Here is a 19572-nt window from a genome sequence, read left to right as displayed (position 1 = left end):
GCAAGAAGCATTGGAAACATGAACCACAAAGATTTATAGAAAATTATGAAGTCTACATCACATGGGATCTCCCATTACTAACAGTTCAAAAGATAGATGAGAGAAAACCAGATGTAGTAGTCCATTAAAAGAAGATGAAAGTGACACTGATAATTGAAATTGCTACACACAGTGATTACAGTCTGTTATATACAGAGAGATGCAAAATCATAAAATACCAGGATTTGCAGGCAGAAACAAGAGCAATGTGGAAGGATACCCAGAGTGTTCCAGTAGTAGTAAGGGCAATGGATCTCATAAAAAAGAATGTACAGTTGTATTTAGCTATGCTGTCTATACATGTAACTGCACATGAATTGCAGGAGTCATTTTTAGGCACATTGCGGGTGCTGTGAAGAGCAATTTTGGCTCACACCAAAAACGGAAACAGTACTAATTTCATGAATTTTGATCATACTTTGACTTAGGAATGGGGTCCATTCCCATCATGGTGTTAGACAAGACTTACAGAAATTAAAGAAGGAGCAACCCATGGGATAACAAAGGTAGTCAAACTTCTAATTTTATATACTGTTGAAGTAGCTATAGATGTGTAATAATTTCTTTTTACCACATTTTGACAATAGATGCAATCTCCACATGGTGATTAACCCCATAGGTTTCAAACTTGTCTGTTATTTTTCTAAAAGCTTTTTGTAGCCTGAAAAATCATTTTTCAAATGCTACTCCTATGACATCAAATTTTACATTTTCTCCCAACACACACCGTCAAAAAAATCTATCTCCAGCAATCAATGGCCAGTGCTTCTAAATTATGTAAATCCGAAGATGCCTTTTTGGTGAAACCACTCTGTTTCTTTACACCTCAGTCAGAATACATTTTTGGATTTCAACTTTGTTTCAAGTGCTGGAAGTTGTATTTGTAAATGTCTATTTTTGTTCTGTGAATAGTTTGTTGTGGTTCATGCACTGTTTTATGTGTATGTGTGTTTATGGTCTCCCTGCATTTTTTCAAATGCATGTTTTGTTGACCAGCTCAAGGGGTGGTGTGCAATGTTGAAGGTACAGATAGCTGAGGGATGCAAATGTTGAGGATATCTATTGTCCATGGGGGTTCCTCCCCAATACACCATCTTAGTAATGTATGTTAACCTTAACATTGTCCCTCCCTATCCCTAACACTAGCCCTACACCTACCTTAATAAAATCCTTCCTGTAATACTGCCAGTATTCAGACAACTTTGAGGCTAGTGTTGAGGGAGGTTTTAGTGCTAATAACAGGAGAGGAAATAGTTTTCCTTTATCAGTATTTTGTAATACTTTTTCTATTGTTTGATATTCTGTATGTTTGAACATATTTTGTCAATGTTTTCACTTCGACATTAAGAACATTCGATCATACAGAATAGAACCATATATATATATATATATATATATATATACACACACACACACACACACACACACACAGACACACACACACACACACAGTGGATATAAAAAGTGTACACACCCTTGTTAAAATGTCAGGTTTTTGTGATACAAAAAAATAAAACCACAATAAATCATTTCAAAACTTTTCCCACCTTTAATGTGGCCTATAACTTGTACAATTCAATTGAAAAACAAACCTGTTAGGGAGAAAAATATACAAAAATAAAAAACATACAATAAGCTGGTTACATAAATGCGCACACCCTTAAACTAATACTTTGTTGAAGCATCTTTTGATTTAATTACAGCATTCAGTCTTCTTAGGTACACACCTACCATCAATTAAAGAGACTCTGATTAACCCCAAATAAATTCAGCTGTCCTAGTTGGATTTTCTTGACATTTACTCGGTTGCCTGCTACAGCAAAAGCCATGGTTCACAGAGAGCTTATAAAGCATCAAAGGGATCTCATTGTTGAAAGGTATCAGTCAGGAGAAGGGTACAAAAAGATTTCCACAGCATTGGATTTACCATGGAACACAATGAAGACAGTCATGAAAAAGAGGAGAAAATATGGGACAGCAGTGACGTTGCAAAGAACTGGACGTCCCTCCAAAACTGATGAAAAGACGAGATGAAAACTGGTCAAGGAGGCTGCCAAGTGACCTATAGCAACACTGAAGGAGCTTCAGGAATTTCTGGCAAGTACTGGTTGCGTACTACATGTGACAACAGTCTCCCGTATTCTCCATATGTCTGGACTATGGGGTAGGGTTGCAAGATGGAAGCCTTTTCTTACACAGAAAAACACCCAGGCCCGCTAAAATTTGCAAAACGATACATCAAGGCTCCCAAAAGCATATGGGAAAATGTGTTATGGTCTCATGAGACCAAGGTTGAACCTTTTGGCTACAATTCCAAAAGGTACATTTGGAGCAAAAACAACACTTTGCATCATCAAAAGAACACCATCCCCACAGTGAAGCATGGTGGTGGCATGCTTTGAGGTTGCTTTTCTTCAGCTGGAACTGGGGCTTTAGTCAAGGTGGAGCAAGTTATGAACAACTCCAAGTACCAGTCACTTCTGGCCCAAAACCTTCAGGTGTCTGCTAGAAAGATGAAGAGGAATTTTACCTTTCAGCACAACAATGACCCCAAGCATACATCCAAATCCACAAAACAATGGTTTCACCAGAAGAAAATTAGTTTTGGAATGGCCCAGCTAGCCCCCAGACCTAAATCCAATAGAAAATCTGTGGGGCGACCTGAACAAGGCTGTGCACAAGAGATGCCCTCACAATCTAACAGATTTGGAGCACTTTTGCAAGGAAGAGTAGGCAAATATTGCCAAGTCAAGATGTGTCATGCTGATAGACTTCTACCCAAGAAGACTGAATGCTGTAATTAAATCAACACGTGCTTCAACAAAGTATTAGTTTAAGGGAGTGCACACTTATGCAACCAGCTTATTGTACATTTTTTTCCACTTACAGATTTGTTTGTTTTTCAATTAAATTGTACAGGTTATAGGTCACATTAAAGGTGGGAAAAGTTTTGAAATGATTTATTGTGGTTTCATTTTTTTAATATCACAAAAACCTTGCATTTTAACAGGGGTGTGTACACTTTTTATATCCACTGTATAAAATAAAGTTATTCAGAGATTTTATTGAAATTTATGTTTTTAAATTTTGTAATGCTTCACATGCAAATAGTTTGTTGTACAGCATTTGCAGAGATTTCTTCTTTTGGACTACCTTGCAAAATGATCTTAGCTTAGTGGGGTTAACCAGGCTATTATGAAGTAAAAGCTTAAACAGACTCATTTGTATAAACATACTGGTGCTCCACTTTTGTCTGTGCTTCAAGTAACAACATTTTGGAAAGAAAAACATGTAAAATGCTGACGTGACTACATAGTCTTGCCTAGTTAAGCCTTACTGTCTGATTGGAGCTGCCTTTTTCTGTCTGCTTTAATTACATTGAATTAGCTTGTTTGGGAAATTTGTAATTTGTAGGTAAGGAGAACACTGAAGAAACTCGCTGTGGCTCCTCAATGGAAGAACTACGGACTTCGCATTTTTGGTTTCTTGCATCCCCCTGAAGACGGTAAGAAGGTGTTATCAGTTTTTCTTGTAACATGTAACTTTGGCAGGGTTCTGAACTTCTGGGCTTGTGGTGCAGGTTAATGAGATGTAAATTTTCGTTCCAGGTGAATATCTGTTTGCTTTAGCTGCAGATGACAATGCTGAGTTTTGGTTGAGTTCAGATGAGAAGCCATCAGACTTGAAACTACTTGCAAGGATTGGCACGGTACTGTATAAGAACTAATTTTCCTTTATTATATGCTGAACTTAAGTAATGGTAGTGTTGGGTTGTTTGTTTACTCTGGACATCTGTAGGTAGTTTTCTTGTGTTTCTTCAGTGTACTGAGTGCATTGAACAAGTACTGCAAATATTGACTGGAGATTGTAGTGTTAAAAAGCACTTAAAACAATTATGGGAGCAGAGTATAGTTATGATTTTTGAAATGTTGCACAAATGTATACACCAAGCTTTACCATCTTCCAGGATGTAACCCCCAAAAGTGTACTCCCTGCTCCAGACAGTCCATGTTTCTGGACAGAATACCTATTTGGAACTCTAATTCTGGTAAATGTTTGATCCTGCAATTAAAAAAACGTATTACACAACTGATGGAAGGCGTCCTAACTGAGCAAATGTAGCTGAGATCAGTCAACTAGAATCCTCCAAAATAAAGTTTAAAACATTTACATCATGATGTACTGGGCATATGCCTGGTTACACCCTTGCCTGCGAGTCCCAGTACTAATATGACACTGGTAGAAAAGTCAGGCATGTGGTAATGAACTGAGGTTCAGCAGTACTGCAGGGAGACAGAGTGAGGCCTGTTCTTTAAATCACCATTGTGTTTCGTCTAGCTGCATGGCAGAGAGGGCAGATTCCTTACAGCAGCCCAGGTAACCGGGGTTCAGTTAGTGACCCTGACACTGGAGGGGCCAGGCAGGGTGGGGGAGGAGTGAAAGAGTGTTACCTATTCTTTTGTCTCATGGGGGGAGGTGAGGAGGGATGTGTGCACTCTGGGGCATATGGGGGGTGATTTCCCTGATGAAAAATGAGAGGTGACTTCCTCAACTCTCTAATTGGTGGGATGGGGTGCCTGAGAGGAAAGAGGAAATACCCCCCCTTAAGGAAGAGAGGATTCACCCTTCACTGCTACCCAAGCACATTCCGTTTTCAGCACTTAGAAAATGCATTTGTTGGATAGAGAAGCATAAAAAAGTCTCAAACCACTTCTGATGGCTACCTGAAGGATGTTGTTTCTTGGCTGTCCCACAACCTGTTGGTTGGGAATAAATAAGCAAACTGATCAGGAGTGTGATGTTGACTGACAGACAGTGGTAACAAAAATAGAAAAAAATGACAGCTAGTGGGGACTAAAACAGAAAAAAGTCACCACCATTTTGTGGTGCAAGGACCAGAAATTATTGCCTGATAGAAGACTAATTCAAGAAGAAAGAATCACATAGAATAATTCAACCAAATTGAAAAACTGCACACTTGGATATACACAACTATACACGTCTAGATTGGAAACTTATGAAAGCATGAAATTGTCAGGACAGAGAAACAGAAAACAATGAATTCATGGCAACAGAATGCCTCAAACGAAGATTTCATTTTTAAGCACAGTCAAAAACACACGAGAGGATTCCATTCTACTGGCTGTGGGATATAATGTATATGTAATATGGTATTAAAAGCTGCCATGCTTTGTTTGTGACGATGTATTCTGCTTAGCAGACTAAGGCGTGGTGGGATTAACAGTTTTCTTGATAGTCAAGTGGGGCAAGAGGGGGGGCATGTTCCTCCTGGTGAGTTACTGGTGACAGAAATTTGCCCAACATCATGATAGGATGTAGGCACTGAGGAAGATGCTGCACCTGTTTGGTCAAGTGTCACATGATAGACAAACTAGCAGGACAATGTAATGACTCCGTGGTTAGCATCCTTGTCTCGTATCTCCAGGGTTCTGCGTTCATTCTTGATGTAACATTACTCTCTGTGCAGGATGTGCATATTCTTCCCATGTGTAAGGCAATTACCTTTCACTTTATAGCCTGGATCATTATTATAAAGGTCTATAATGAACAGGTTACTTCCTGGTTAATGATATAGGACATCTATCTCATCACTTCCTACATTTGGGTCTTAAGGTTTCTGTATTCACAAAGTCAGTGTTGAACCAACATTAGATCAGCCTTAGGAAGGGTGTAACTCATGAGATGTGTCATGAATGTAACTATTACAGAATGAGCTGGTTTTAAAATGGTCATGGAGAGAAAACACTAATTTACGCTTGGGTGAAATGGCTGCAGGAAGCTGTAAATGTTCTGTGACAGGATGTGTGCATCTAGACAGCTGGCAGAAGGTGTCCACGATATATGGGGATAATGAAGAAACACCACATGTCTAATACCATAACTAAAATATTAAGACAAGAAAAGTGAGAAAGGGCAACCAATTAAGTCAGAAAGAGGGGATACTCATAAATCAGGATCAGGGGCGGCAGAAACAGAGGTTTGGAGTCTTTCACTTTGTGAACCAGTTAAGTGTACTTAATCCCAAGAGAGCATTTCAAACTTGATCTCAGTTGTATAGTAACTACAGTGGAAATACCACTGTCCCTAACAAAGCATCATTGAAAATAACCAGGCATCACTGCATATACAAGTTTACAGGTATTACTTTTAGGTGTTGAGATCCAATGTTGTTGTTTGCGATCAAACCAAGTATTAGAATGGAAGATTGTTGCAAAGGCTGTACAGAATGGAGCAGAAAGCTGAGGCGATGAACTGTTAACATGCGTCATTCTGGCTATGGTGCAAGGTTTTGTCTAACGCTAATACCAGTGATGTTGTTCACCTGCTGTCTCACTTGTGGTGGAGGAATATTCCTGGACAGGGAATTCTGAGTTACTCGATAAGAGTTGGGGTGTGATGTGTTAGCTCCTTTCTCAGTGAATGACTCGCTTATCAGGGATATGATAGTACTTGTGTGCCATGAGGCTGAGCATCATTGCAGGTTGATGTTAATGTAAAGAAATAAAGAAAAAAACCCTTTTGTAGTGCCTATGTTTAAAGAATGCCCCTGATTTACAACATTTGTCTCCAAGTATTTTTTTTTTCTGATTCTAGAGATTAGAAATTATTAGCTGTGCATTCAAACAGTTCCACTTTGAGCAAGTTACTTATCAGGATGTTCACTTCAGGACCATTCATGGAAAGACTGACTAGTTTAGGGTGAAACTGGTTTGATTCACATACATGTTTGTTTGGTTTTATTATGTAGTACTAAGTAGCCACATGGATTATTATAAACATCAACAAATACTTGTTGGTACTTGCTAATTCTTGTAATACTTATCATTTTATCAAATTATGTGAAGTTGTCACATGGTGGGTATGTATATTGTCTATTATACCATGACCCCCCCCCCCCCATTAATATTCCAAAACGTGCACGCTGATTGGCCAGCGTGCACGTTGTAAATCGACTTATACTAATGGATAAAGGTCCGGTCGGCCGGACTTTTTCCATTAGTATAAGTCTTTTTTTAAAACACTGTCTTGCTATGCTAAAAGAGTTTAACTTAGTGACACAGGTTTAAAAAAAGCAACAGAGATCTCCGAGAGATTGAAAGGAGTATGAATGCATGAATACTCACATTATGAGTATTCTTATCCAAAGTTTCTGTGGTAGACTTTCCTGCCTACCATCTCCCTGTTTCTTCATCTTTGTCTCCATTGTCAGATAAATTACTGGAAAAATTCTAATCTGGGAGATTTTTCTAACCTGTTTTAACTTCTACCATGACTGAAAAAAATGTTAATAGATATGGACTTATTTCCTTGAAGATCTTTCTCAAGGAGCTACCAAAATTATTACCAAGGAATGATATGCCCATAGCCGGCCTTAGCATAGGCCAACTAGGCGGCCGCCTAGGGCGCCACTCTAGCAGGGGCACTTTGCCAGTATTTGTTTGGTGTAAGACCAGGATGGGGGCACCAGGTGGTGTGGGGGGTGGCGCCATGGAGCCCTAGGGCACCAGCTGACCTAAGGCCGCTCCTAGATATGCCAGAAAACTAAGCTTGCTTATTGGACAGGCATTACTGCTTCGGCATTTCTACTCTTCGTTTCTGCTCCAGTGCCTGTCTCTGTCAGAACATTTGATGGGGGCTGTACTTAACCTTTTTTTTTTCCTGGCAAGATTCTTACAGGCTCCTACATTAACAAACTGACATAGTTGTAAGGGGCATAGATAACCTCTGACTATAGCTGTACTCTGGCTGATTACATATTAATCCTATGTTTAATTTTAACAAATGTTAAATTTAGAGTATGGAAATAATTATTTGATTATTGACATGAAATTTTGTCATTTTGGCATATTTTCATTCAGGTATAAACTTGGTGCTTCAACTACAATTGATATTTAAGTACCTAATTTTATATTATTAAATCAAATTAAAAAAAAGGATTCATTCATCTATCTATCTATATGTCTATCTATCTTTGCTGATCGGGAAAGTCCGACTGGGCAGAGCCCATTTTTAGCTGAGGCCTTGAGGAAAAAAGCTCCACCACAGTACATTTATATTAACAAGGGAATTTCAGACATATCTCAGAAAAACGACAGTTACATTTCTCATGAGTTATAATTCAGGATCAGAAGCATGAGGCATAACAGAAACTTGGGCTGTGAGAGCAAACAAGGACAACTTGGACATTAATTCCCTATGTGTTAGATACACTTTTCATCTTAGTTGGCTAACAGCTTGCATCGTCTTTGATCTTCAATAGATGTCCAGTATGTTAACTGAATCCTCCTACATTTTATGAACGTAGTGTTTTTAGAGGGGGTAATATCTGTCTTTGTATTAAATGAATTCCCACCTTTTTATTTTCCCCAACACTGTTTATAAACAACAATAAAAAAAAGAAACCAAATAAAAAATAATCCACCCTCGCTGTTTATGGAAAAAAAAGCACCCTTTGCAGAAGCCCATATACATAACAAAAGTATCAAGTAAGTGATATGGCTTAGAATGTTGCACTTAAATAATGGAGCAGTGAGACTGTGTTCCAAATTTGGGAAGAAGACATCTTTGTTGAACACCTTTTGAACAGAGACAAGAAGCTAAAACAGCTTTAAAAGCTGTAAAGCATTTTGGACTCCACGCTTTGTTATGGAAATGTAGTGTTTTATAGGATTAAAGATGCACTTTATTTCTGACCATTGTCTGAGAGGCAGTGCTAAGTGGGTTACAACTTTCAAAGCTGTGAAACACTTAAGTCTACATCTTTTTCATTTTCTCTGTCTCTGTAAATGAGTATATATGGAGCAGGTAAAGCTGATTGCACTACAAAGAATTCTGATTGATTCTCTCTAATCATAACCATTTTGTTATATAGTCCTAAAATGGGTTTACTATGGTATATTAGTAAATATAGGGGTCGGGTTGAACAGTTGCAACATCGGAAAATAATGTTGCATTTCACAACGGCAGAAGGCTTTAATGTTGAAAATGGGAAACACGGAAATATGTATTTGACATTTTTGACATTCTCACCTTCCACCCGTGTTACTCACCTTACCTCTACTGTTTAGTAGGGGGGGCTACAGTCCCCTGCACCCCTGCATATTATTATATTGCATTGCATTATTATATTAAATATACCAACATTGAGATCGCACTACAGTGAGGAAATGGCATACTTCCCTGTTCCTCACTGAAGCACGACCTCCCTCCACAGTCTCGGCATGTCGATTGCTGAAAGGTCTAGTGCACCATGCAACTCGACTGAACGTTATCGACCAGTTTTGGTTCGGTTTCCTGTCCCTTGGAAACCCTGATTTCATACATCGGCCGTTCGACTTACTACAGTTCGCATAAGTCATAGTAAACCCCTAAAATGGATATCAGGCTTCACCTCTCTAGCTTCGCTTCACTGTGCTGTCAAGTTGAATTTCTTAACTTCTGTTTTTTTGAATGGTTTCCTGGTAAATGATTGAAGTACACTTACTTTGAATTCCATTCTCTTATGTAAAATACATCAAAAAGTGAAATTATCAAAGTAAGGCAATTCAAAGTCTATATGTGTATTTTAAGGTGGGGGGGGCAACCCCACTGCACCAAGCATTACCTTAAATATACCGAATTTATGATTGCACAATACAGGATGAAAGGGCAAATTTCCATGTCTCTGGTATTTAGCAATCTCAACCAAACAGTCTGCTTCCACTAACTCTTTTTGAACTGCATTTCATCCTATCACTTTAATTCCAATTAAGTGCTTTGAACAGAATGCACTTTAACCAGGCGTTGATGGGTCTTTTTGACAATATGACAACTCAGTTGTGATCCAAGATCTGTAAGAAGCAAGTAGAATGCTTCCTAGTAATTATTTTAAGGGAATCTTACTGGCTAATAGAAGTATTGCTTTAGAGCTTTTCTCCCTGGCCTCCAATGAAAAGGGGCAACTTATGCTCATTACACCTGCCCAAGTGTGCATATCTGTAAACCTCCTTAAATAAAGCTTACCATCCTGTACACTTACAAACATACACCTTTTTTCCTCCTAGAACCTTCTTTACTAACCCTTACAATAGCAGTTTCAAAAGACTCAAAGATTATTTTCCCTACTAACTTTCATACTACTGACTCTCTAATCTGCCTGCTGTCAGATTAAACCTTTTTTCCTCCTTGAGCTTTCCTACTTTTCAGATTTATTGTATACATTTTTTCCGCTTATTATGATCAATTTTTCATCATTTGTAATGTTTTGTCAAAAAAAATTGTAATGCTCAGCTATATCAAAATTGAATATTATATCCTTTGTACTATACTATGCCAGACAATGATATAAATATTTTGTATGTTCTTGGAGCTTTTCTCCCCGGGCCTCCACTGAAAATGGGTCTCTGACCCAGTGGACTTTCCCAGTCAACAAATGTCAGTAAATAAATAAACATACAATCCCAGTAATCAAATGCAACAGTCTAGGCCCCCACTAAATGAAACCAGCCGTGGCATTTAACAGCCTCATTTCATCAGCATTCTGTCACAGCCAACAAATAAGATGCATATCGCTGCAGGTAGTATGGCATAAAGCTATGTACCTTAAAAGTAGTCCTAGAATCCGTGATTGTTCTCCAGTATAGTCATTCCTGTATAAGTGTACTGGAAGGCAGATGGGATTAGTGTATGTACGTACGTGTGTGTGTGTGTGTGTGTGTGTGTGTGTGTGTGTGTGTATATATATATATATATATATATATATATATATATGGGTCTACTTTACATTACCGAAACTACACTTTACCGACACACAAAACACCGACCCCAAATAACCGAAACCACACAACACCGACAACTCACAAAACCGAACACAATTACACCGACACAAACAACGTAAACTACACATGACACACAATGACATATCCACTAACCCTAACCCAAACCCTAACCCTAAGGTCCGATACTACCGCACAGTTACCCTACCCGCACCCTAACTCACTTAACCCACCCCTACACCTAAAGACTGTCGCTATCGCACACTTAACCTACCTGCACCCTAACCCTAACTCACTTAACCCACCCTAAAACATAAAGCCCGTCACTATCGCACACTCACCCTACCCGCACTCTAAACCTAACTCACTTAACCCGTCTACAGTCCGTCACTATCACACACGTACCTTACCCGAACCCTAACTCCAACACTACCACACACTCACCTTTCCCACACCCTAACCCAAAATCCCACAATATCGCACACTTACCTGACCGCTCCTAACTCCATCACTGTTGCACACTTAGAGTCGCGCTCACACGTTACCCTTGTCGGTCTTTCGGCTGTCGGCAAATCACCTTTTCGATCAACTTACCTGTCGGTCGTTTCGTCTCGGTCTTCTGCGTGTCGGTGAAGTGTCATGTCGGTAATGTAAAGGGGACCCATATATATATATATATATATTATATATATATATATATATATATATATATATATATATATATATATATCTATACACACACACACACGGGTCTACTTTGATAGAAAACACATTTCACTGAAACTCATTTTGTCAAAGTTATATGGCCTGTTCCCCACTGTAGTGTGATCCTGCAGTTAGTATATATAGTAAAGGGGTGGGGGGGCACAGTCCTCCACATTGGGGGCGTGGGGGGCATAGCCCCCACATAGTTTGGGTATATATTATCTTCTGGAAAGAGTTATTCATTCGACTTGTAAATATCCATGTCTGTGGTTTACAACATTTAAAATAGGTGGGCGGTTACCCCCCCTTACTATATACAGTAGCTCCAGGATCGCACTACAGTGGGGAACAAGGCATGTTCATCATGTTTCACTGTTGCAGTCATTACAATTGGGTTATCCTGCTGGCAGGCTACCCGCGTTCAGCCTGAATTCCAAAGTCTAGGTCCGGCGTCGGTTGCTATCGCCTCCTTCCTGACGCCAGTGTGCCAGGGGTATAAAAGATGCAGCCAACGCCATTTTCTTCAGTCTTTGTTGCCGCGTGGTGCCCAAAGCAAAAGCAGTTCGCATATGCCGGTCGGCCGACTCCTGAGATTTTCGTGTTCGAATTTCAGATCTGAAGTCTTCATTAAAAGCTAAGTACCCCGTTGGGGAAACTTTTTTCTTGATCCAGACCTATGTCAGAAAAAGTTAATAATTGTATTTCTTGTGGGAAGCAAATAACTCATAAGGACTTCCATTCTTACTGTATTCCTTACCCTAGGCCCTGATCACGATGTTGCTAATTGTCAGTTTTGTGCTAGATTTAACCAACGCATTACTAAGCGTCGGTACAATTTTGCATTTCACCATTTTGGCAGAAGATTTAATTACACAATGTCGTCGGATAGCCATCCGAAACATAAAGAAAAAGACAGGCATCCGAGGCCCAAAACTGACGACGAGGCTTCTTCTAAGCCAGTCGCCGGTTCTCAGTGAGGCGCTTTCGCAACCCCTGACACCTGCTACTTTAGAGCCGCAGGCCGCTTCCGACTCCCACATGGAGCCGACTAGGCCACTGGAAACTCAAGGTATTGGAACCTCGGAAACTATTCCCTCAGATGGGTCTGGAGCCGCTGAGCAGGCATCGGCTTCTGAGGGTGTTTTCAGGCCTACACAGTTATATGTTAAAACGACTTCAGCTTCAAAGGCAAAGACTAAAGCACCTCTAAAGACAAAGAAACAAGTACAACAGCCCCATGGACAGGCCTCCATGCCTAAAAAACAGATGCTCAAAACGGCCGAAGACCTAATTACTTTGATCAGGGGTTCCCATCCCCCTCCTGATAAGAGGCCTAGGCAAGAGACAGAATATGAATCTTCAGATCAGGTTTCCATTTCTTCTGATTCCTCTTCTGATCAGGAATACTCTCTTCTTCCCTATGAGGATTCTGATGCTGAAGAATCTATCCCTTCAGCCTCTCCTCCTGAGGATTATTCTTTTGGGGAAACTCTGCATACCATGAGGGAGCATTTCCACTGGGAGAGCCAAGATTATTCAGAATCTAAGAAAAGGCTCAGAGACTTCCTTTTACTACCTCAGCACAGGCCCCTTGCTATTCCACCTGTGTTAGACATTGTAGATGATGTATTTTCAGAGTCCAGTCTGACTCCTGACTCTTTACCTCCAGCTCCTGTTAAGCCAGACAGATACTACAGGGTTCCTGATTCACATAAATTTCTTTTTAAGAACCCTGTTGCTTACACAGAAACTATCTCTCAGGGTCCCAAAGGGGTCAAGGCTTCCACTGCAAAAAACCCTACCCCCCCTGACAGGGATTCTAGGGCACTGGACAGATGGGGAAAAAAGATTTACACTTCTGCTACCTTGGCTATAAGGGCTTTAAATTGTCAGTTTCATATGCTTAAATATCAGTAATATATTATGTCACTGCTTAAACAAAAAATGTTGATAAATTCTGAATGTGCAGAAAACAAAGAAATGCAGGATTTATTGCATGCAGCTGAACAAGTGGGAAAGCATACTTTGCAATGTGGTTTTGATTCTCTGGAGGCCTCCTGCAGGGCCGCTGTTACGGGTTCTGTCATTAGGAGGCAAGCTTGGTTAAAGGAACAGAATCTGCCTGATCATGTTAAAGCAAAATTATTAGATGCTCCATTACAGCATGATACCTTGTTTGGTGTTAAAGCAGAAGAGGTATTGAAGAAAATGGAGGACAAAGCTAAATCTATGCAAACAATCAAGGATTTCTTACAGGTACAGCCTCCCAAGATTTAGCAGATACTGGCCTACAAAGAATTGGTCCTTTCCAAGTGTCAGACACACCACAAAGAGGCAGATACAGATCCCAGCCCCAAGGATAATACAGGTCTAAACAATGGGGTACTTCTCCCTCCAAAAGCGGAGAAGACAAATCACAGCCATACAGGAATTCGTCCCAATGACTTCCCCCTACCTGCGCCAAGCACTTATCTTCTGGCAACACCTTTAGGGGGAAAACTAGAACTTTTTTCACCAAATTGGCATGTAATAACCCAGGACAAATGGGTCTTGGATATAGTGTCACAAGGCTTCAGGTTTCACTTTCACACCCTGCCAAGGGCAAACGGTTTGCCAGACCTGCCAAAAAATCAATGGGCAGAGGCACAAAAGCGAGTGTCATCCCTCATGGACATGAGGGCCATTCAGCAAGTACCACAGCAAGAGCAGGGACAATGATTTTACTCAAGACTGTTCTTGGTGCCCAGAAAGGACAAAGCCTGGAGACCAATACTGGACCTATCTATTCTAAACACATATCTGGATATTCCAAGATTCAAAATGTTGACTCTGCAGCAGCTTCTGCCCATGCTGGGCAAGAAGGCTTGGCTTGTGATTTAGACCTAAAAGAGGCATACCTGCATGTCCCAATCAGACAATCATGCAGAAGATACCTCAGATTCTTAGCTGGTTCAATGCACTAACAATTCTCTGCACTGCCCTTTGGCTTATCTACTGTGCCCAGGGTCTTCACAAAATGCCTGGCTCCAGTAATTGCATTTTGCAGACAAAGAGGAATACAAATATATCCTTACTTGGACGACTGCCTTATTCAAGCAGAGAACAAGGACATTCTACTACAGCATCTGGCGTTTGTAAAAAGATTACTAACATGCCTAAGGTACACAGAAAATGAAAAGAAATCAAAACTAGTACCCTCTCGAGATAATATTCCCGGGTGCAAGCTTAAATACAACTGCCCAGATGGCTTATCTCATGCCAGACAAACAAAGGCAACTGACTACTTATTTCAAAATGTTGGCAACAAAGACCCAGTTATCTGCAAGAAAAATTCTGCAGGCTTTGGGCTTCATGGCATCCTGTATTCTGCTAATTCCATATGCAAGACTGCATATGAGGAAACTTCAATGGTATCTAAAAAGTGTTTGGACTCAACATTGCCACAGCCTGGAAACAATAATTACCCTCATTCCCTGCCTGCAGCAGGAGTTTCGATGATGGGCAAAGGCCTGTCACCACAACAAGGGGCAGCCATTCGCTTTACCCACAGCCAGGCAGATATTAACAACAGATGCATCAGATTATGCCTGGGGGGCCCACATGGCAGGAAGATGTATTTAGGGCACATGGTCCGCAAGCCAAATGCATCTACATATCAACCAAAAAAAGATGCTAGCTGTTCAGAATGCCCTGACAGCCTTCAAGGATCTACTTCATCCGGGACAACTACTGATAAAGGCGGACAATACTACAGTCATGTGGTACATAAACAAGCATGGAGGCACTCATTCCTACCCTCTATGCAGACTAGCCATGACTTTGTGGGACACAGCATTGACTTACCAAGTACATCTGCAGGCACAATTCCTGCCAGGAAAGATAAGTACTCTGGCAGATGAACTAAGCAGAAACCTCATGGATCCCCATGAGTGGAAATTGGATCCGCAAGTCTTCAGCATGATAACAAGGAATTGGGGATGCCCGGACATAGATCTATTTGCTTCCCCTCACAACTGCCAACTACAGAGATTCTGCACAAGGACTTCTCACAAGCAAGCATGGAAAGTGGATGCCTTATCTTTCAGCTGGAAAAACTTAACAGTATATGCCTTTCCTCCACTGCCTCTCCTCCCCAAGGTACTCCTAAAAGTCAGACAAGAGAAGCCAAAAATTATACTGATTGCCCCAGACTGGCCCCGTCAACACTGTTACCCAGTCCTAAGGAACTTGTCTCAATACCCAGCCTGGACATTAAATTCCTCACTTACTGCCCCAACACAACAATCAGATCCTGCACAGCCAACTCAAGACCTTAAATCTGGCAGCATGGCGGATAATGTAGTCATTCAAAACACACCTCTCTCTAAAGCGGTGATGGATGTTATTTTGGAGGCCAGGAGGCCTAGTACCAGAAAATCTTATGCTGAAAAATGGAAGAGATTCTGTGCTTGGAACCAGGCACAATGGATTGACACGACTGTAACAAATATTCCTCAGATTTTGCAATATTTAACTGAGATGCTGGACAAAGGCCTGTCCTTTTCATCAATTAAGATTCATGCCTCTGCCATTTCTGCTCATTACAATACAGAGCCACCTTTTTTTTCTCATCCTTTATTAAGGCAGTACCTCTGAGGATCCAAAAACTTAAGGCCTCCAAGGAGATCACCAATACCTGCATGGGACCTCAATTATGTCTTGGAAAAACTCACCCTGCCTCCTTTTGAGCCCAACTGCTACAGCTGATATAACATTTTTATCATGGAAAACAGCTCTGCTCCTAGCAATATAGCTCTGCTCCTAGCAATAACCTCTGCAAGACGAGTCTCAGAGGTACAGGCACTCATGGCTGTGGAACCTTTTATCATTTTCCATCCAAATAGGGTTTCTCTGAGGACAAATCCGACATTTATGCCTAAGGTAGTCCCCAGTGTGGCCCTTAAACAAGCTATTCATTTGCCCACCTTTTACCCAAACCCACAGAATAAGGGTGAGAGACTTCTGCATTCTTTGGACATACACAGACAGCTGCGCTTCTACTTGGACAGAACCAAAGCTTTCAGAAAGACTGAGCAATTACTAGTAGCATATGCTGCAGGATCACAAGGAAAGGCTATCTCAAAGCAGACTATTTCAAAGTGGATAGGCCACTGCATTAGTTTCTGCTGTTCACAACATGGCAAATCAGTGCCTAAGGGCATTAGGCCACATTCAACCAGAGCAGCAGCCACTTCAGCAGCCTTCCTCAGAGGAGTACCAGCCATAGACATTTTAGAGGCTGCAACCTGGAGTTCAGTGCACACTTTTACAACGCACTATCATTTACCACTGTACTCTAAATCCAGGGCAGGCTTTGCCACTGCAGTTCTGCAGGGCCTCGTAGCCGCTCCTAATCCTATTTAGCTCCAGCCTCCCAACCTTAGCTTTGGGATTCAACCTAATTGTAATGACTGCAACAGTAAAACACGATGGACATAGTACAGTTGTGTGCTTACCATAAATGTAGATGTTCGAGTGTATTCACTGTTGCAGTCCAGGTTACTCACCCACCATCCCCCTTATCTTTGCTGGAACTTCTGTACTTCTCTATTCTATACAACCTATGTGGTGTATTTGCTTGTAGATGAAGGAAAAATTTACCTTGGTGCATGCATGCTTTATTGACATATTTTTAGCCTACCCTTTTGGGGGCACCTGACATCTGGAGCAAGAAAAACTAAAGAAAATGGCATCGGCTGCATCTTTCATACCCCTGGCGCACTGACGTCAGGGAGGAGGCAACAGCAACCGATGCCGGACCTAGACTTTGGAATTCAGGCCAACTGCGGGTAGCCTGCCAGCAGGATAACCCAATTGTAATGACTGCAACAGTGAATACACTCGAACATCTACATTTATGGTAAGTACACAACTGTACTATATACCTTTTTAGACAAAATGAGTTTTCAGTGAAGTGAGCTTTCAGTGAATTGTGCTCAGGCAATTCATTGTCAGTAAAATTAGGCTTTGACGAAATGAGTTTCAGTGAAATGTGTTTTCTGTCAAACAAAGTACTCAATATATATATATATATATATTTAGTGAGAGAGTGTGTGTGTTTGTTTGTCTGGCATTTAGAGTAGAAGATTAAGGCTGTCAGCTGTTACCAAGCTACTTCTTATAGTCAAGGGCATGTGGTTTGTTTCATTCTTCCTCCATCTGCCTAATGTGTGACTCAGCAAGTTACATAACAAGACTGTGCTCCCAGGTTGCCCCTGAAAGGGGACACTGTGTCCAGTGGGCTTAACAGGATAACAAATAAAGGAAATAAATTAAGTAGTGTTGGGCAACCAAAAAAAGTTGTGTGTGTCTTTTAATTAAGTTCAACAAGGAAGCAATTCTGAAAAGTGTTCATCTCCCTTGTCTCTTTCTTTGGACATACACAGACAGCTGCGCTTCTACTTGGACAGAACCAAAGCTTTCAGAAAGACTGAGCAATTACTAGTAGCATATGCTGCAGGATCACAAGGAAAGGCTATCTCAAAGCAGACTATTTCAAAGTGGATAGGCCACTGCATTAGTTTCTGCTGTTCACAACATGGCAAATCAGTGCCTAAGGGCATTAGGCCACATTCAACCAGAGCAGCAGCCACTTCAGCAGCCTTCCTCAGAGGAGTACCAGCCATAGACATTTTAGAGGCTGCAACCTGGAGTTCAGTGCACACTTTTACAACGCACTATCATTTACCACTGTACTCTAAATCCAGGGCAGGCTTTGCCACTGCAGTTCTGCAGGGCCTCGTAGCCGCTCCTAATCCTATTTAGCTCCAGCCTCCCAACCTTAGCTTTGGGATTCAACCTAATTGTAATGACTGCAACAGTAAAACACGATGGACATAGTACAGTTGTGTGCTTACCATAAATGTAGATGTTCGAGTGTATTCACTGTTGCAGTCCAGGTTACTCACCCACCATCCCCCTTATCTTTGCTGGAACTTCTGTACTTCTCTATTCTATACAACCTATGTGGTGTATTTGCTTGTAGATGAAGGAAAAATTTACCTTGGTGCATGCATGCTTTATTGACATATTTTTAGCCTACCCTTTTGGGGGCACCTGACATCTGGAGCAAGAAAAACTAAAGAAAATGGCATCGGCTGCATCTTTCATACCCCTGGCGCACTGACGTCAGGGAGGAGGCAACAGCAACCGATGCCGGACCTAGACTTTGGAATTCAGGCCAACTGGGTAGCCTGCCAGCAGGATAACCCAATTGTAATGACTGCAACAGTGAATACACTCGAACATCTACATTTATGGTAAGTACACAACTGTACTATATACCTTTTAGACAAAATGAGTTTTCAGTGAAGTGAGCTTTCAGTGAATTGTGCTCAGGCAATTCATTGTCAGTAAAATTAGGCTTTGACGAAATGAGTTTCAGTGAAATGTGTTTTCTGTCAAACAAAGTACTCAATATATATATATATATATATTTAGTGAGAGAGTGTGTGTGTTTGTTTGTCTGGCATTTAGAGTAGAAGATTAAGGCTGTCAGCTGTTACCAAGCTACTTCTTATAGTCAAGGGCATGTGGTTTGTTTCATTCTTCCTCCATCTGCCTAATGTGTGACTCAGCAAGTTACATAACAAGACTGTGCTCCCAGGTTGCCCCTGAAAGGGGACACTGTGTCCAGTGGGCTTAACAGGATAACAAATAAAGGAAATAAATTAAGTAGTGTTGGGCAACCAAAAAAAGTTGTGTGTGTCTTTTAATTAAGTTCAACAAGGAAGCAATTCTGAAAAGTGTTCATCTCCCTTGTCTCTTTCCATAACCATTTCAAGTTATCTTATTGACTAGTAAAGGAGATTTAATGTTATAGACTACATTTTTCCTTGGAAGCTGATGCAATGCAACATTAAATTTTGTTTTAGTTGATAGGCTATCTCAATATCTGCCTTCTTTGAATAATCAACTTAGAAATCTAAGTAAGATGTAACCATGACTCCAAAGACAAAATCCAACCAACGGATATGTATAATTGTAAACTGATCCAACAAAGAGCAAAGTAAAT

The 19572-nt window shown here is 40.7% G+C and overlaps 1 protein-coding gene across 1 annotated transcript in view; it reads left to right on the top strand.

The window, feature by feature from the left end:
- The window catches only part of B4GALNT3 (beta-1,4-N-acetyl-galactosaminyltransferase 3), a 539452-nt gene that overhangs the window by 25311 nt on the left and 494569 nt on the right, over window positions 1-19572 (top strand). The window contains exons 3-4 of the mRNA XM_044087281.1: window positions 3454-3544; window positions 3648-3748. Coding sequence (XP_043943216.1) covers window positions 3454-3544; window positions 3648-3748 — 192 coding nt within the window. The remainder of the gene's footprint in view (window positions 1-3453; window positions 3545-3647; window positions 3749-19572) is intronic.

The sequence above is a fragment of the Protopterus annectens genome, chromosome 11.part0 (assembly GCF_019279795.1).
Source record: "Protopterus annectens isolate FY-2018-M chromosome 11.part0, PAN1.0, whole genome shotgun sequence".
NCBI lineage: Eukaryota > Metazoa > Chordata > Ceratodontiformes > Protopteridae > Protopterus > Protopterus annectens.
Note: the sequence above shows the minus strand (reverse complement) of the source record. Positions and strands in the feature narration are given on the sequence as shown.